This window comes from Marmota flaviventris, chromosome 4, assembly GCF_047511675.1.
Source record: "Marmota flaviventris isolate mMarFla1 chromosome 4, mMarFla1.hap1, whole genome shotgun sequence".
In the NCBI taxonomy this organism is placed as follows: domain Eukaryota; kingdom Metazoa; phylum Chordata; class Mammalia; order Rodentia; family Sciuridae; genus Marmota; species Marmota flaviventris.
The window spans coordinates 83,618,524-83,637,658 of NC_092501.1; the positions used below are offsets into that span (position 1 = coordinate 83,618,524).

Consider the following 19,135-nt stretch of genomic DNA (forward strand, 5'->3'; position numbering starts at 1 on the left):
AGAAAATAAAAAAGAAAGGGGCTTGAGACAGTGAGTCCAATCCTTCTGCCCTTTCCACCAAGTGAGGACACAGCAACAAGGTGCCACACAGAAAGACAACTCCAGTTCTGATCACACACTGAATCTCCTGGCACGTTGACCTTGGATTTGCCAGCCTTTAGAACTGTGAGAAGTCAATTTCTGTGGTTAACAAACTACCAGGACTAAGGCATTTTGTTAAAGTAGCTCAAAGGGACCAAGGCATCTGGGAATGCCTCCATTTATTTCTTCCTCTTATGGGAAGGACACTTCTGGCCATAGGATTCTACAGTCAGGTTTTGTCCTTTATCATTTTGAATACATCAACTCATTGCTTTCTGGGTTCCGGGGATCCTCATGAGAAATCTGATGAGGACCTTATGGGGAAATTACGATGGAAGCTTCCTCTCTCTCAGCCCCATAGGTGTTAATAGTGTCCATATAGGGGCTAGGGTTGTGGCTCAGTGGTAGAGTGCTTGCCTAGCACATGCGAGATGCTAGGTTCAATCCTCAGCACCACATAAAAAAAAATAAATGAATGAATAAAATAAAAGTATGTGTCCAACTACAACTAAAAAAATATCTAAAAATAGAAGTTGTGTCTATGTAGTATCTTAGGGAACAGAACATTGTGCTATACTATCATAATGTGAATGAAGGCTACCAACATTTTGATGCCAATCTTTCTGAGTTGAAAGAAAAAGGAATTGAATACCTTGAGTATAGATATGAGAAGGCCTTCAAAAACCAAAAGTTATTATAGCTTTTCAGACTCAAAATGAAAGGCCATTGAAGCATCTCATAGGTTTTAATTTCTAAACAAGCAAATACAGTCTCTGAACTTACTGAAGCAAAAGCTTCTGGAGTCTTTTCTTATTATTAAAGGCCCATGAGGCCCAAAAGTTAGAAATCCACTGTGTGTTATGCCCAGCTGTGCCTGGGCTATTTCTTATTCTGACCTCACAGAGAGCCAATGAAAAGGAATTTCAAGAACCATCGGTATAAGTCCCTGACTGTGGCTAATTTTTTGTCCATAAGCACAGGCTGATCTTGGTTGGTAATCTGTCAGACTCATAGTGAGTTTGGTCGGTTTTGTTGTTGTCGTTTTAATTTTTTTTGTGTGTAGGGAAAACTTTTTTGGTTTTGTTCTTTAGGTTTTGGTTCATTTTAGCTAGCATCATTAGTTGGTATACGTAATGATGTATATTGAGAGTAGAGAGAGAGACTGAGAAGATGACTGTAGCAGGGTCTCCCAGCCAGCTCCTCCTTTGAAGATACTCTCATGAACATTATAGAGCTCTGAGGAACACTGGGCAGGGCAGCTCTGCCTGTGTGAAACTGGACCACCATCTCCTCACTGGGACAGAAGTGGCTGTGAAAGTCCTGCCAAAGAACTTTCCTGTCATTATATCCATACTGGATACAACAGAGACTATGGAACACCTAAATTGAGCTATTTCATGTTATTGGAACCACTGAGAATATCTACTTTGTGATGGAGCATGAATGTGGGGGACCACTATGGCGTCACAGCCTGGGGGGCAGTGGCATGCAGGAGGAGGAGGCCCAGAGAGTGTTCAGGCAGCAGCTGGACACTTACTTTGCCCCATACTCTACTGGTGGGTAAAAAAATATTATGGCCCCATGTTGGATCTCTGGATCTTGGGTGTCCTTCTGTATTTCATGGTCACAGGGTGCCTCACATTTAAAAGGACCACATTTGTGCAGCTGAGGAGCAGATCCTGTACCCAAGGGACAATATTCCCTTGCATGTTTCTGCAGAAGTTTGAAGCATAACCAGTCAGTTTCTGACTGTGGACCCCACACAGAGGCACCTGTTAGCCAAAATCATGGAGTATCTGTAGCTGAACTAGAGTGACAAATATTCACCTGCTCATTCTGGGGAGTTACTCCCTAACCATTTAAACCCCACAAAAACGAGGGTCCTGTCTCTCATGTGTTTCAACCTATACAATTCCTGGGTATCTCCGGTAAACAGAAAATTCGATTGGCAAATCTGATGCTCTAGCACCAGACAATTTGGGGGCAGGCTGCACAATCCAAGTTAAGCTGCAATCTACAGGCTGGGCCTTGCCCATCCCCTCAGATCCTTTCACCTTTACTCTCTCCCAACAAGAAATGCCTGTGAGCCTCCTCTTCCCCCTCTTGCTCTCTGAACATCAGCTGGCGGAGGAGAACAAGCAGTTAGGACAGAACAGTGGCAGAAGAGCCCGAGCATCTGCCATTGCCCACTGCAGCCAGCAGGCAAGGATCTCCACTCTCAGCATAGCTCGGCAGTATGTCCCTGTGCCCAACCTGAGCCTGTTGTGAGTGGCAGTGGGTGGGAGGCAGAGAGCAGCAAGTCCTCTCAGGGTACACTGTCAGAAGAAAACTCCCCCTCCACTGGACAACCCCATGGTGGGCCCATAGACTATTCCTGTGACAACCATCAGGACTGCAAGGGGGTGACTAGGAGAAATGCCACCTATATTCTAAGACTACATTGCTGTGTGCCATGTTTCTGCCTGCGGACCCAAAGTGGTTTCAATGAAAGTGGACAGTGGAGTCAGACAAAACCCCACAGATCCCACAGGATCTCTCTTATGTGGAGGAGCTGTAGGAGGGAGGTGTGCAAACTGCCTTGAGTACCTCCCCATGGATTCCAGGAAGGAGGGCGCATGGACCACCTGGAGAGAAGTGGGCACCTCCACCTCGGAGAGACATCAGAGACTTTCCTGGGTCACTTCCCCCTGCTCCGCTTGGCTCTGTCCTTTGTCCCATGTTTCTGGGATAGTAGAGAAGGTTCCTAACAAATTTCTGTTTCTCACACACACAAGGAGGATATATTAAACTAGGCATGATGGCACACACCTGTAATCCCAGAGGCTCTAGAGGTAAGGCAGGAGGATTGTGAGTTCAAAGCCAACCTCAGCAACTCAATGAGATGCTGTCTATAAATAAAAATACAAAAAAAAAAAAAAATTAAACAATGTGGAGAATTTACCAATCACACAGTTTCATTTCAGACTTGTTATTTGCTTGGTCGTAAGTTTGAAGTTAAGTTTAAGTTTTGGAAGCTCATTCACCCTTTTAGTGTTTTAAAGAGTAAAAAGCTGGGTGCTGTAGCCCACAAGGACCTAAACCACAGAACAGTTCCCAACTCCAGCATTTACACAAAAGATACCCAGGAATAAGGAAGAGCTACTTTTCTTAAAAAAAAAAAAAAAGAAAAGAAAAGAAAAGAAAAAAAAGAAAAGTGCTTTGGGGACAAAGTGGCCTAGGATGACTTCTAGTAGGTTGTATCTATTCATAAGATGACCTAGGCTAGAAAGATCATGTAAAAGGCTTCCATGGAATTCAGTTTCACGCTGGCTGTATATGGGAATACTGTTTCAGTAAGTTTATTTCACTAGATTTGAACCACTAAAAACACTGAGAATGGTAGAGAGTTTTCTTTTGTCTAAATGAGTAAGTCCCCAAGTCGACAACTTTGTTAACTACTTATAGTTACTTGTTGATCTTACATTTTCTGTTCAAAACAAATTATTTTGGCAATAATAAGCTATTTTTTCCAAAATCATACTCCTCTCAGACTTTTAAAATTTAATTGAGGATGGTTAAATTTACTTTACAAAAAAAACTATCATACTTCCCTAATGCAATATTTGATTCTGAGAAAAGAACAGATTTTTAAATTATTTATCACTTTTTAAATAGATCAGACAGGAACTTTTTTGTTTTGTTTTTGTTTTTGCATTTATTTTAAACAGAAAGCTAGTAGTCAGAAAGATAGCTCAAAATAACACATGTATTCCCTTTATTTCTTTTTGTTTCTAAGAATTACTTAATCATTATATTAATCATCAAAAGGCAAAATTCTGACTTGCTGTTTCACAGGACCTTTTTCTTTTTCTTTTTTTTTAATTTTTTATTGTTGGCTGTTCAAAACATTACATAGTTCTTGATATATCATATTTCACAATTTGATTCAAGTGGGTTATGAGCTCCCATTTTTACCCCATATACAGATTGCAGAATCACATCAGTTACACATCCATTGATTTACATATTGCCATACTAGTGTCTGTTGTATTCTGCTGTCTTTCCTATCCTCTACTATCCCCCCTCCCCTCCCCTCCCCTCCCCTCCCCTCTTCTCTCTCTGCCCCCTTTACTGACATTCATTTGTCCCCCTTGTATTATTTTTTCCCCTTCCCCTCACTTCCTCTTGTATGTACTTTTGTATACCTCTGAGGGTCTCCTTCCATTTCCATGCATTTTCCCTTCTCTCTCCCTTTCCCTCCCACCTCTCATCCCTGTTTAATGTTAATCTTCTTCTCATGCTCTTCGACCCTACTCTGTTCTTAGCTACTCTCCTTATATCAAAGAAGACATTTGACATTTGTTTTTTAGGGATTGGCTAGCTTCACTTAGCATAATCTTCTCTAATGCCATCCATTTCCCTGTAAATTCTATGATTTTGTCATTTTTTAATGCAGAGTAATACTCCATTGTGTATAAATGCCACATTTTTTTTATCCATTCATCCATTGAAGGGCATCTAGGTTGGTTCCACAGTCTAGCTATTGTGAATTGTGCTGCTATGAACATCGATGTAGCAGTGTCCCTGTAGCATGCTCTTTTTAGGTCTTTAGGGAATAGACCGAGAAGGGGAATAGCTGGGTCAAATGGTGGCTCCATTCCCAGCTTTCCAAGAAATCTCCATACTGCTTTCCAAATTGGCTGCACCAATTTGCAGTCCCACCAGCAATGTACAAGTGTACCCTTTTCCCCACATCCTCGCCAGCACTTGTTGTTGTTTGACTTCATAATGGCTGCCAATCTAACTGGAGTGAGATGGTATCTTAGGGTGGTTTTGATTTGCATTTCTCTGACTGCTAGAGATGGTGAGCATTTTTTCATGTACTTGTTGATTGACTGTATGTCCTCCTCTGAGAAGTGTCTGTTCAGGTCCTTGGCCCATTTGTTGATTGGGTTGTTTGTTCTCTTATTGTCTAATTTTTTGAGCTCTTTGTATACTCTGGATATTAGGGCTCTATCTGAGGTGTGAGGAGTAAAGATTTGTTCCCAGGATGTAGGCTCTCTATTTACCTCTCTTATTGTATCTTTTGCTGAGAAAAAACTTTTTAGTTTGAGTAAGTTCACAGGACCTTTTTCATGGTTACTCTTATTCTTTCTTGAGGTCAAACCCAGGACACCAGTTTCTCAATGAACCAGTGATTTCCTGCAGTGCAATGTTTCAAGCCTCTTTTTCCAGGGCTCACAGTCCCACCTGGCCTTCTCCATCACACTCCTTGTCCTCCTCGATATCAACCAGTTTCCTTCTTTTCCCTTCCCCCCACATTTTTTCTTCCTTTACTGGATGCACAGCATGTTATTTCTGCTTATCTTTTCTTTAATTAAGATGCCGTGTTGGGGGCAGACTTTCAGTCTAAAGGTGTTTGCTTCTCTTGCTGTATCACTTTACTTGACACTAAAATCCTATGCACCAATTCAGGTCTCAGGGCCAGAATCACTCCTCCCCTTAAGCCTCTTTCTTGCAAGGCAATCAGTAAACTGGGACCCCAGCACCTGATCTACTGAGGAAATCATCCTGGGTTTATCAGAGGCCAGCTGCCACTAAACTCCATGAAGGCCTGACATTTTCTTGATGGAAAGCTCTCCAGCTATGTGCTAATATTCATTACTTCAACTATGCCAATCCCTTGAATGTCATAATAAAAATGCTGCCCAATGTGTTAGTGCTGTTGGGGAACAATGAACTATTTTTCTCAGTTTTACCTCTCATAAAACTATTAGATAATGATTACATCATGCCTTCTGGAATTAAAAGTTTAGGAAAAAACCCACCCTTTCTATATTTGCCTTTTCTTTAATATCGACTCCCAAACATTTTCCATTCAATTAATGAAACATGACTACTAATTCTCTCCAAATGCAAATATCAATGAATATTATACCACAGATGTCATTCAGGTAACCTAAACAGTTCAGCTATATTTTTTTAATACTAGGAAATTAAACCCAGGGGTGCTTTACCACCAAATACATCTCTAGTGCTTTTATTTTTTATTTTGAGACAGGGTCTTTCTAAGTTGCTGAGATGGGCTTTGAACTAGCGATCCTCCTGCCTCAGCCTCCCAAGCCGTTGAGATTACTACATGCTTGAACTACTGTGCCTGGCTTGACTTGTGCTACTGGCTTTTGTTGTTGTTGTTGTTGTTAATATATTTTTTTGAGTACAGTTCTTGTAAAAACAAATATTCATAAAAGAATATAATAGGAAAAGAGTCTCAGGGGAAAGACAAATGACATTAAATTTATCCAGATGCAACAGAATACCAGGGAACAAGTACATCGTTTTGTATTTTAAAAGACCATTGTGGATACATTAGAGGAATTCATCTGCACAGACTGCATGCTAAGAACTAGTCATGAAGCTACTGCAGTGGTCCAGGCAAGAAATGAGCAGCACAAACTAACTGGATTGGAGTATGACCAGAAGGAAAGAGACACATTTAAGAGATAAGAAATGGCAGGATGTGGATTCAGCCTAGTGAGGGGAAAAAGGTTCTGAAGCTCAAAAAGGCAAAAATGATAAGGGGTTCATACAACCTAATAATCCTGCTTAGAAATGGCCACTTACAGAATAACCATTTGGAAAGAACAGATTTAACTGATTTTCAGTAGCGAATTTTCATTACTCAGCCACTTGCAGCATGACATAAATGTAACCAAAGTCCTAGGTCCTGACCTGTTCCTTCTAACATTTGGGAGAAAATCATTGGAATATTAGCTCATTTTGGAAAAAAAAATATTTGAAGTTAGATCCACACTTTATAAATCTTGGTTTATAAACTCTGCTTAAAGCAATTAATGAGCCCATAGATTAACAGCTCTCTTATCCCCAGATTTTATTTTTAGGGAAAGTCTTGTGTCAGAGCCAAGGCCCTTTCAATGGAAGGTGACTAAAATAGAAGTCAGGCAGTGCACACTCTGAGTATGTGGGAGAAACCTGGAGCATTAGGCTTTTCCAGACCCCGTCTTATCCCAGGCAGGCTACCTACATCTTGATCTTGCCTATGCTAAATTTAGCTCTGAGGAGTGAACTTGTGCTTTCAAATCTCTGCTGGTCAAGAGCTAGGCTTTTCAACACAGCAGCCACTGGCCAGATGTGGCTACTGCACCCTTGAAAGATATGTAGCCTGGCTAGAGGCTAGTGCTGTATGTGCGACACACACACTGGGCTTCAGAGACATAACAAATAAAGAAGAATGCAAAATGCCTCGTTAAAAATTTATTTTTATGTTGATTGCATCTTGAAGTCATAAAATTTTGGAAATGTTGGGCTAAACACATTAATAAAACTAATTTCACTTATTTCTTTTTGCCTTTTCTAGTGGAGCCACTAGAAAATTTAAAATTATACATATGTCTCCCATTATATTTCTATTGGACAGTGTTGCTCATGACTATTTGACTCTAAGCCATTTTAAATTGGCTGCCAGAAGAAAGAGAAAAGCTCCATATTTTTTCTAGGTCCTGACCATTTTAATCAATTAGCTTTTACCCTGGCCTGTCTTTTTTTTTTTTTTTTGGTGGGGGGTGGGGTGGGTAGAAAGTTGGGAGAGGGACTCACTGAAGGCTACAGAAAGGCAAAGTCCCCAACTTGGTAGATGTAAGCAAGAGAAACTGCTTTTCTACTATATAATGAAAACTCTAATTTCCCAAAAGAGATAGCAGAGTTTTCTCTATCTTAACTTGACCCAGACCATTCTACATTTTATTTTTTGTTAATATATATATTTTTTTAGTTGTAGTTGGACATAATACCTTTATTTAATGTATTTATTTTTATGTGGTGCTGAGGATTGAACCCAGTGCCTCAAACGTGGTAGGCAAGCGCTCTACCACTGAGCCACAACCCCAGCCCCTGATTTTACATTTTATGTCTGTGACTTGGGAGATTAATTGTTCCATTAATTAAGACTCTTCTCAGATATAACAAAAATCCAACCTGAATTATCTTATGCAAAAAAGGAAATACAGTGGTTTGTGGCTATCTAAAAGTTCAGAGATGATTCCAGCTTCAGGCACAACTGGGGCACACTCAAGGCCATCAACTCTTGGTTCAGCTTTCCTCCATGCTCAAATTATCCTTCCATAGGAACTTTCTCTGCAGCAGCACCTGGCAGCTCCAGACTCATACAACAAACCTGGTGCCAAAAGACCTCCCCACTGCAATTGATGTGTGTGTGTGTGCACACACACACATATATATGTCCTTGAATTATCTCTAAGCATCCCAGTGTGGGGCACCACACCCATTTCTGAATCCACTGCTGCTGTCAATGAGATGAAAGGTCTGGTTGCCCAGTCCTAGGCCAAAGATCTAGACCTCAGACGTGGAACATGGTAGAATCAGCACTATCTGAAAGCATATCCTGTAAATGGGGAAGAGTTTGGGGGCTGTGACCGGAAGAAGGAGGAATGGATGTAGGCAGGCAGCAGATGGTGAGATGCCACCACACCCTTTGTGCTGCTGCTGAGCCAGTTCATGGGGCTGCCTTCCAAGCACTTCTGCACTTGAAAGTATCTGCACATTTAAATATGTCTCCTTCAGTTTCTATCAAAACAGCTCACAGTTATTAAAATACATAGGTTATGAATTAAAGTGCACATATGAACAGAGGCACAGGTAACTGAGATTTCTCTTTCTCTGTCTGTAGCCAAAGATACACCAACTGCATAGGAGTTGGCTAATCTAGGTTCCAAAATCATTCAACTTCCCCCAGGGACAATTTGATATTTTATGATAGCAACAGCAAACACAGTAACTGAAAATCTCACCCACTTGAAGACTGTTCACTAAATTGATCCTCTTAGTTACTGTCACTGATAGCTTTGCATTTTTTTTAATACAAATCAGAAAAATCCTGATCCACCCTTTATAGCATGCTATGCTTGCATTTTCTCCCTTCTCTAGCCTAACTTTCTCTGGTCATGCATCCTTGATTTGGTGGCCTTTCTCAGGCACCTCTATTCCTTTTAAGTAGAGCAAACCTAAAGACCTCCACTATACCTGGCTAGAACTGCGGAGATGGTCCCCATCATGAGAAAGGCTGCTTTTCTTCCTGCAGATGTCAGAGAAGCAGACCCCTGTACGGAATCTGAAGGAGGGTGGCTCGCAGTCACATTTCCACATGTTGCACGCGAGAAAAAGTTCAAAACCACATCAAAATACTCTGTGACCACTGAGCATAAATATTACAAACAAACAAAATCAGCATGTAATGTGTACTTTAATTTGCTGACAGATATTTTAAAAATTAACATCAGAATGAATGACAAATGGAAACACCACAACAATCCTTCTAAGTGAAGAGAAAAATAACTCACAATCAAAGCCGTCTGGCCTCTAATTAACACATGGCATCCTTGAAACGAAAGGCCAAAATAAAATAAACTGGCAAAAGGGAGAGAATTGTATAGTGGGGGAAGGGAGAACTGGGTCCCCCTGAATTAGGGTTTCCCATAATGTGCTTTTTAAAAAGATCCTATTGTTTGAAACTTACTTTATTGCAGAAGAGACTGGAGCCATAGTCAGAAATGTGATTCAAAACCAAAGTCTGTTTATGTTTTCTAACTCAATATTCATGGGTTTAAAATTCCATTACATTGTACGGTAAGTCACTTCATATAAAACTTAATAAAAGCAACATTTTAAGGACAAATGATTGATATTTATTAGATACCTGGTTTGTCATCATCCTGGATGCTTTCTGTCGTGATGAAGTATGGAAACATACCCTGGCATCTAGCAGACTTGAGGGGAAGTCCTAGGTCTTCTGCTCTCTGCCTGACCATGGCACCCACCCTTTTCTCTTCTCCTCTGATGGTTGCAGATTTCTGAATCAGCTGCTGCCTAGACTGTGTATGTATAGTATATTTATATGGATGTATACAGTTGGCATTCCATATCTGCAAGCTACACAGCTATAGATTCAACTAACCACAGACAGAAAATGTTCTCATTCCCTAAAAAATACAATATAATAACTATTTCCACCACATTTACATTGTATTATTATAAGTAATCTAGAGATGATTTATAGTGTATAGGAAGAAATGCATAGAGTATTTTTATTTTTATTTATTTATTTTGTATTTTTGGTGTCGGGGATAGAATCAGGGCAAACATAACTCCATTTTATATAAGGGACTTGAGTGTTCTTTTATTTGGTATCTGTAGGGGGTCCTGGAACCAATCTTCCACTGAGGAACAGCTGAATTTTGTCTGACAAATGGTAACTGCTCAACAAACATTAACTATTTTTATTTACATGTCTTATTTTCTTTAGTTTCCCTATTAAATCCAAAGATAAATACTATTGCTTTCACATACCTGACAAAAACTGGAACTCAGAAATAGCACAAGTATTATTGTGTTATCGACTGTTGTGAACAACAGAATTAGCTTTATGGATGTCTCAGGCATTGGGTTACTTTAGCTCAAGTCTCATTTTCACAGTTGGGATGTGCACCGAGTAGGAAGGAAGTCTGTTTCCAGCCACTTTAGTCCAAACAGACACTCCTGCTCCTGCAGGTCTGCACAGAAAAATCTAAAAACCACTTTAAGGAGGTTCCAACTTCTTAAAAAATACACTTTCCCCTTTGTTTCTTAGCCAGGGGAAGAAAAACAAAGGCAACTTGTTGTTCCGTGTTAACACCTATGAGATCCATTTCTGACAGAACAGTTGGATGGATGCCTGAATTTTCTAATTTCATAGCCCAAATATTTATCAGTCTGGGAGAACCCATCTTAGGTAGCTCTGCTCAAGTGAACATTCCTGATTTTTCTTTTTATTATTGATGAAGAGTTTTTTTTTGCTGCTGTAATAATTTTATTTGATTTTTCCAGTTCCAGTGCTTGCCTCAGACAAGGATAGGTGTTGGGGCCTTCAAGGAGGGCAAACACATGCCAGAGAGACAGGATGCTGGTGACAACAGTCACAGACATGTGAGAAACAAGGACCTCTATGTACTCTTTTTTATTTATTTATCTTTATCAGTACATTACAATTCTACATATTAGTGGGATTCATTGTAACATCTTTATACGATCAATTTCATTCCCTAGTACCTCCCTTTTCTCTCTTTTATGTACTCTTAATTTTGCTTGTATTGCTATTTATTTTAGATAATAATGTTATCTATAAATATGATGTGTTCCTTCTGGTAAGCCAGTCTCACCATTCCACAAAATGTACAAGTTTAAAAGTCAGAATGTGGGCCGGGGGGTGCAGTTCAGTAGTAGAACATTTGCAAGGCCCCAGGTTCAATTGTCTAGCATTCACAAGGCCCCAGGTTCAATCCCCAATACCACAAGGAAAATAAAAAGCCAAAATGTAAGCTCTACAACAACAAATACTTGATAGACCTACTCAAAGATGCTAGGACATTATTTTGAAATGAAAAGCAAATTTCTGCTGATAAGATTTTGTACACATATGAGGCTGACCACTTCTCACTACACAGGCTTCTGAAGTATGGTATTCGGGGAAAATAGACGAATTCTATTCAATAATGCCGTGTTGAAGAAACTTCCAGTGAGTGGGCTTCAGATATTCACATTTGGTGTTTCTGGGATATTATTACCAAAAACATGAATAAAGCAATTCATTACCAATTCCTATATCAATCTACAATTTGGATTTTTGTTATAGTGGAGTATAGCAAAATAGTAAACTATGTGATCTAGGCCTTAAGCCCGTGTTTAAAAATAATTTATTTTCTTGACCAACCATATATTTATAAATATAACATCTGACTGATACTGTCATGTGAAGAAATATTTTTTTCTCACAATCTATACACAAAAGCCAAGCAATGCACACCTGGGTTGCTTCCTAGAGCACCTGACCTGGGGTGGGCTTTGAGTGGGCTTCATTTGGTACCTCCACACTTCCCTGAGGACTTTTGTCTTGGTTATTTATTTTTGTCTTTCTAGTCTTTCACACCAGCAGTGGGATTCTGAGCATGTTCTTCCTGGTGGTAGAATAATTCTTGAGGTCTGTGTTAATTTTCTGTCACTATAACAAAAATCCAAGATCAACTTATAAAGAGAAAAGGTTATTTTAGCTCACTGTTTTGGAGGTTATAGTCCATGATTAGTTGGCCCCCATGAAGCACATCATGGAAAAAGAGTGTGGTGGAGCAAAACCATTCATCTTATTGCCAGGAAGCAAAAGAGAGGAGGAGAAGGAGGTGGAGGAGGAAGGGGCTGGGGACCCACCATCTTCTTCAAAGCCTTGCCCTCAATGATCTACAGACTCTCACTGGACCCACCTCATAAAGGCTTTACCACCTCCCAATAGTGCCAAGCTGGGGACCAAGCCTTGAACATACGGGCCTTTGGGGGACATATCCAAGATCTGAACTACAGCAGGGTCACGGTAACAGCCACACCATTTGGAAGAGAGGGCCTTCTCGTTGATGGATTTCTTTTGGAAGCAAACACATTTCTATCCCAGAAGCCCCCAGCATATGATCTCCTTGCATCTCTTCAAGCTTCTGAATTACCCACCGCAGCTGAGTGGAGGGGAATAAGCTCTCCTCTGTACTTCAGGGTGGAAACAGCTCCCCTAATGTGCTGGGCCTCTTGAGCAAGTCACAACCAATAAGTGATACAAACTGGGCACTCCTGGGAAAGGACAAAGGAGGATGGATGTTGGAGGTAACCCACCATGCCCCTTGCTATGGGCATTCGCCTGAGGACAAGTCCTCACCCAATCCTTATGCCCCTGTCCTGTGGAGACATTCTAGAACTGCAGCTGAGCAAAGGGGTTTTCTACATGGCTCTTTTAATTACTCCTCAGCTGACCTCCTAGTATGCATGCCACTTAGAAACAAACGTCACTGTGTCACTGTTCATGTTTCATGTGGACATTCCCAGATCTGCAAACAGATTGACTGAGAAATCCAGGGGACCCAATTTCTCAGGGAAGGAGAATCCTGAATCACTTGGATTCGGGGATGGCAAACTGGCAACCCATTGCAATTCCTCCCTGTTCACTTTTAGTCCACTGGAATTTGCACTGTGTATCTACAAGTGTGTATATAAAGCTCAAAAGTAAACTCATTCCTGTATTTAGGATAAAAAAAAAAAAATGAAGCATGTCATATTCCAGAAACTGGCTGGGCCTGGAACTTGGCACAGAAGATATAGTTAGCAGTTTGTAAGCTTTGAAGTGAAAGTCTCCCCTCCTCTTTTACTAGCAATGAAAAAATCTTTAAAGGAAAGGCACAAGAGTGGGTGAGGAGTATTTTTCCATGGTGAGCTACGTAATGTCTTTGGTGTAATTCCCTCTTTAGACAGCTAGCTGCCTTACGCTGGCACTACCAGGCTATGTCTTACACTAACCCCAACCCAGAGAATGCAATCAGCCTTGGATATTTTCAGTGGACCATTTCCTCCTATCACATCCAGCATAAGCTAAAATGTTGTAATGGAATAACAGATATTTAAAGCAGTGGTTCTCAAAATTTAAAGAATTACCTAGAAATATATTAAAATTCAGGCGCTGGGGCTTCATGCCCAGAGAGTCTATCTAATTCTACATATGTGTGTGTGTGGGGGGGCAAAGGTATGAGTGTGTGTATGAGAGAGAGAGAGAGAGAGAATATGAATTGCATGCACTTTTTTGGGGGGGAGGCGGAGATTTCATTTTAACAAGCAGCCCAGGTGATTACAATATAGGTGATCAATTGACCTTACTGAGAAACATTTTATCTTGAACTTTCAAAATGTTAAAATTCTTTGGCCCCTGAAAATTGGGAGTTTAAATCATAGCAATATATTCCTATATATAAAGGTTCAAAAAGCATTCATCATCCCAAGAAAAAGAAGAACATGAAAGTTTTCCAACTTCCCACTTCCCAGGGGATATCTCTTGATATCTTCTTTGCAATTCTTTAAGGTAATTAGGGTGGGTGATCTTATCCTGACTTTGTTGATTAGGAAATTAGCACAGGTTAAGCGATTGCCCAAGGCTGTGTGGCTCTGGCTGGGGCATAAGCCAGGCCTCCTGACCTTTGAGAGCAGAGGTCAAGTCAGATGGACCCCCTCAGACACTCCTGAAGTCAGAAACCCTGGGAAATGCATGAAAAAAAAAAAAATACACACACACACACACACACACATTTCCTGATCTGGTTTTCCATCCAGTCCTCCTCATCTGTCCATTTCAAAGCTATACACCAACAACCACATTATTGTTTTCCATTTTGAGACATTTTATACCCTTAAGGAGAAACCCATGGGCATGGTTATGCTCCTGGGGGAAAGAAACCCACATGGTCCCCTATTGAAAAGCATCATCTTCTCTTTTCCATAGCTGACGACCTTTATATTAACCAAGATGGACATAACCTGAGTTTTTAACTTACTGTAGCTCTAAGCCTGGGCTTAGAAAAACGGAAAACAGGGTGTCCCTTAAAAATCCCATAAATGCTGCACATTTTTAGGAGAGGAAATGTGCACATGACTTCTTTGATTTCAAAAACTTCCACTGGGACTTCCTGGCTCTTTGTCTGGTGGGGCTTTACATACCATATCATGAGGTGCCTTGGGGCAGATAGAAACTCTTTGAGAGTGGAGAACAAATATTTAATTCTACAGCCCTTCCTTTCCTTTGCCCTCAAGGGAAAACCTGCACTCTCCCCCATGTGAGAAAAACTCCAAATATAATGGACTAGACAAAGAAATATTTAATCACATTAGTTTAGGAAGCTCTGGCAGAACACAATGCATCTTTTCAAGGTTGAAGATGTTATGAATAGACAGAATGTTTTTGTGTCAAGTCTCTCTGGGGCTCTTGGGTACAAAATGCCATTTGCCTTTAGATACTTTTTAATTCTAGAGCTTCAAAGAACCACTTTCATTTGCTAAAACCCCATTGCATAGTCAAATAAAAAATGGCTTGTAAAAAATCACTAAAATCATTATTAACATAGTAATTTTTTAAAAGCAGTCTTTGCCCAAGAATACCCTTCACTCTAAGCATTCACCAACCTAGAACCCAAGGAATGGATATGGCTTGGCCATATAGTTCTCCCAAAGCAGCTAATTCCTTTTATGAACCAGAGGCCAGTTGCTTGCTTGCTTTATAACACCATTCAATTCCTTCTAGAATGGCATGAAGCCTTCCTGAGACTACTTTTAGCCACTCTCCACTCAAGCAATTCTTCAAAAAAGTTATAAAATGTTTAACAGTTATTGCATTTTTCAAAGAATCAGTAAGCTGTTGAATCAAAATAGAGTGGCAGACAGAAGGTAAAAATACTAAATTCAGTCAGGACATGGAAGTCATATATAGTTTTCTGACACCATTTTTCCACTCACCCTGGAGGAAGACTACAGATGATAAACAGCTCTTTAAATGATGGAAACTAATTATCCTCTCGTCCAATGTTAATGGAAACCTTAGTCTCATCCAGGTATGTCTGTCTCAAAACAGCATCATTTGCTTCCCGTTGAAGCCAACCAATCAACCCACAAAAAGGTAAAAATTTCATGGTTTAAATGGGGGGAAAAGGGTTTTTAAACAAAAGTGAAATATAATAAGATCACTCCTTTGCTCTTGGATGATAGAACAGCTCTCTAAATTGTTACTGGAAAGTCCACAAAGACATTTAATGATGGAAATACATTCTGAGAAATGCATTGGTAGTCAATTTCCCCATTACTGGAACATCATGGAAGGCACTTACACAAACTAAGACGGCTATAATATCACGAGGTCATATAATCATGTGGAATCACCCATGAAAGTACAGGGTCTGTTTTTGGTGGAAATGTCATTATGTAGCACATGAGTGTATGTAAATGTCATCCTTAAGCTGAGCCTTGGAACCACCCAGACTGGCAAGTTCATGTGACTTGTTCAGTAAGAATGTGGACACCTTACATGGCTGCATGATAATCCTGGCCCCTGGGCAGTTTGCTCGTCAACTGATTGATGGAAGCCAGTCAACAACCAGCCTAATTCATGCACATAGGAATTGGAGACATGAAGCAATTGTACACAGAGGGGTTTGCTAGAACAACACTGTAGAAGACACAGAGGGGCTTTCAAAGGAATGGCTTTGCCCGCCAGTCACACACAACTGATCTTATCCTGTCAGCTGTCACTCTTCTCTAATTTAGAAGCCTGTCTGTAACAATCCACTACAGTCCCATCTTTTGTTCTGTAAAATTCTTCAAATGAAATCAGAGTAGACACGCCCTTACCCAGGAGGAGAGAACACAAAGCAGATATTCTAAGTTTCCATGACTTACCAAATGATGAGTACTGGATTCTTTTCTGGGTTTGTTTTGTGGGGGACAAATCACAATGCCTTGCAATAGAGTTGATGTCTTTAAGTGAACAAACTATCTTTGTTGGGAAATTCTCATTCTGCTTCACAATAATCTTGTGGGTTCATTCAATCAATGCCCTGCAATTTCCTCTACCGCTTGGAATTGGAAAAGGAGTGAAAGAGTGCTGCATTTGTCCTCTTCCTTACAGAAAGCAAAAATGCATCTGAGGATGTGCAGCCTGCTCCTGCAGGACAGGGCCAGCTTGCTTGCCTCCCACACTCATGGAGATACCAGAAACCATGGGTTATTAGTTGATTTACCAAGTAAAAAGGCAAGCAATGCCACCTGGGCTATCTTAGACATCAATAGAACATGTATCTAGACTTTGGTAGACCCAGGCATTTTTGTTCATATCTACTGTAAGGCAGAAGTAGCATCCAAATCTTCCTCTAAAGTAGGTATTCTGGAGGCTAAAACAAAATGGAAGCCCCTGACCTACAGTTCTTGATGTTGTCCCACAGCAGAATGAACATGCTCCTGCAAACCCAGGTGTGGATAGACCGATGCAAATATCTGGTTGACTCATTGCACATCCCTTGCCAACAGTTGTCCAGTGCTTGAGATTGAGCCAGAAACAGTGACCATCTCATTACTGACTGATGCTCATAGTGCCTGGATCTGGGGAGAGGCACAGGCAGAGAGCTTGGCAGTGGTCTTCTGGCTATTCATGAAGGAAACTCAGAGTCCTGGAGCCCAGAGAATGGACCTGAAGAGGGGGCTGGCTCTGCACACTATGGCTTTTAACTCCACAAAGAGGCACACACCCAACCATGGAGGCCTGCTCCAGAAGTCTCCTAAAGCTCAGGACTTGGATAGTCCCTTGTTGAGGTCTAAGGGTAGCACTAGCTGAAGACAACCCCAAGGAGGAGATGGTGGAGTGGGTCTGGGAGACCTGGGCTTGCATAGCTTTGCCTGTAAATTAAGGAATCTTGTATCAAAGAATTGCTAAACTCTTTCCTCTTCACACCCAGTAAGTACTGTGGGATTCTGTGATCCAGTTGTCCCTGTTGGCAGGTCTATCTCAGATACTGGACAAAGATAATACAAAAGAAAATTCAAAACCATTCAAACAAATATAAGTTGTCTATCTCAGCCTCCCTAGTTCAAAGAGATAAATGAGAAATTCTGGCTCATTAAAAGTCTGGTTAGGAGAGAGATTTATCTTTCACAGGTGACCAATTACCAATTAAGCAGCTAATCCTGTTGTTAACATTAAACTTATGATAATAATCATTGGATTATGAACAACTCAAAACAGCTCTGGTTTTTCCAAGGGCTACAAACCATAGACATAAAGTACTATGTAATGAACACATAATTTATTATGGAAATGTGAACAGGGGGGCAAGTCAGATGACTTAAAATTTCATCACTTATAATTTCAAATGTTGGTTCTGTGGACTGGACATCCTCTCCCAGGTGCCTTGATTTGGTGCTTCTGATAAGTTTTGATGGGAGCAGGTAACAACGGTCTTCCTGAAGTTCACTGTCACAAGACACCGCTTGCTCACACATACATATATAAAAACACTGCTGACGTAAGATAGGAGGCACACTCATAGCTCATAGTACTGACCTGCCCTCTCATGTCTGGAGCAATGGGGATGGTGGGCCAGATGGTTGAGTAGACGACAAAAAACAACAGCCACATCACCATGCTTCCCCACACAGCCAGGTGACTGAACTGCAAAGGAGAAAGATGCTCAGATGGTCCCTCTGTTGGCCAGGTGATCCACCCCAACCCCACCTGCTGCAGAATTCCCCCCTCCAAGCCACCTTTCCTGATGGAAAGACTGTGAGGACTCTATTCCCTTGTCTCAGAATTTTTAACAATGAATTTAATTAACTAGTGGCTATCCTGAAGATCAAAGTGTTTTTCTGTCACAGCTGACCATCCTCTGAGACATCCCCTAGTTACAGCAGGCTTTGCTCAGTTCATTTCAAGTATCTGCTGCACCTTGGGATGGTATTAATCTAGTGAGAGAATGGTGGAACAGACAAATGAACAAGAGGTTTTTATTTATCATTAGGAGACTTTGATCTATTCATTTGCAAAAGAGATTTTTTTGACACCTGAAATGATATTACCTCTTTTAAATTTTTAAGTTTTAAATTGACATTAATAATTGAACATGTTTATGAGTATATTGTAATATTATAGTACATGTATATAATGTGTGTGATCAGATGAGGGTAAATGGCATAACCATCACCTCAAATACTTATCATTATTTTGTGTTGGGAACAGTCAAAATCTTTTGTTTCGAAATATATATCTTTGTTTTTTAACCACAATTACTGCTTGCTGTAGAACTTAGAAATCACTCCTCCTATTTAACTGCATTCCTGTCCTGTTGACCATTCTCTTTCCTTCCTCTCCTTCCCTCTCCACTCTTCCCAGGCTCTGGTAACTACTATTCTGCTCTTTGTTTCTACAAGATCAACTGGCTATTACAGTTTAATACCTCCTTAAGCATCTACTGAGTTGGTTATTTTTGTCTCCTTTGTACTCTTATGGTCCTTGACCTCTTCTTCTATACCTCACAATTCAATCCATCAGCAAGGTTTTGTTTTGTTTTTTTTTTCCCCTTAAAACAAGTACTTCCAGAATCTACCCACGACTTACTACCTTCTGCTCCAACATTCCAGGCTGTCACCATCCCCTCCCTGGAATAGG

General features: G+C 40.5%; 1 protein-coding gene across 2 annotated transcripts in view; it reads right to left on the reverse strand.

The window, feature by feature from the left end:
* Positions 1–19,135, reverse strand: part of Atp8a2 (ATPase phospholipid transporting 8A2) — a 619,499-nt gene that overhangs the window by 119,017 nt on the left and 481,347 nt on the right. For both annotated transcript variants that reach the window (XM_071610764.1, XM_027941579.2), the window contains one exon: positions 18,035–18,142. In XM_071610764.1, the coding sequence (XP_071466865.1) occupies positions 18,035–18,142 (108 nt within the window). The remainder of the gene's footprint in view (positions 1–18,034; positions 18,143–19,135) is intronic.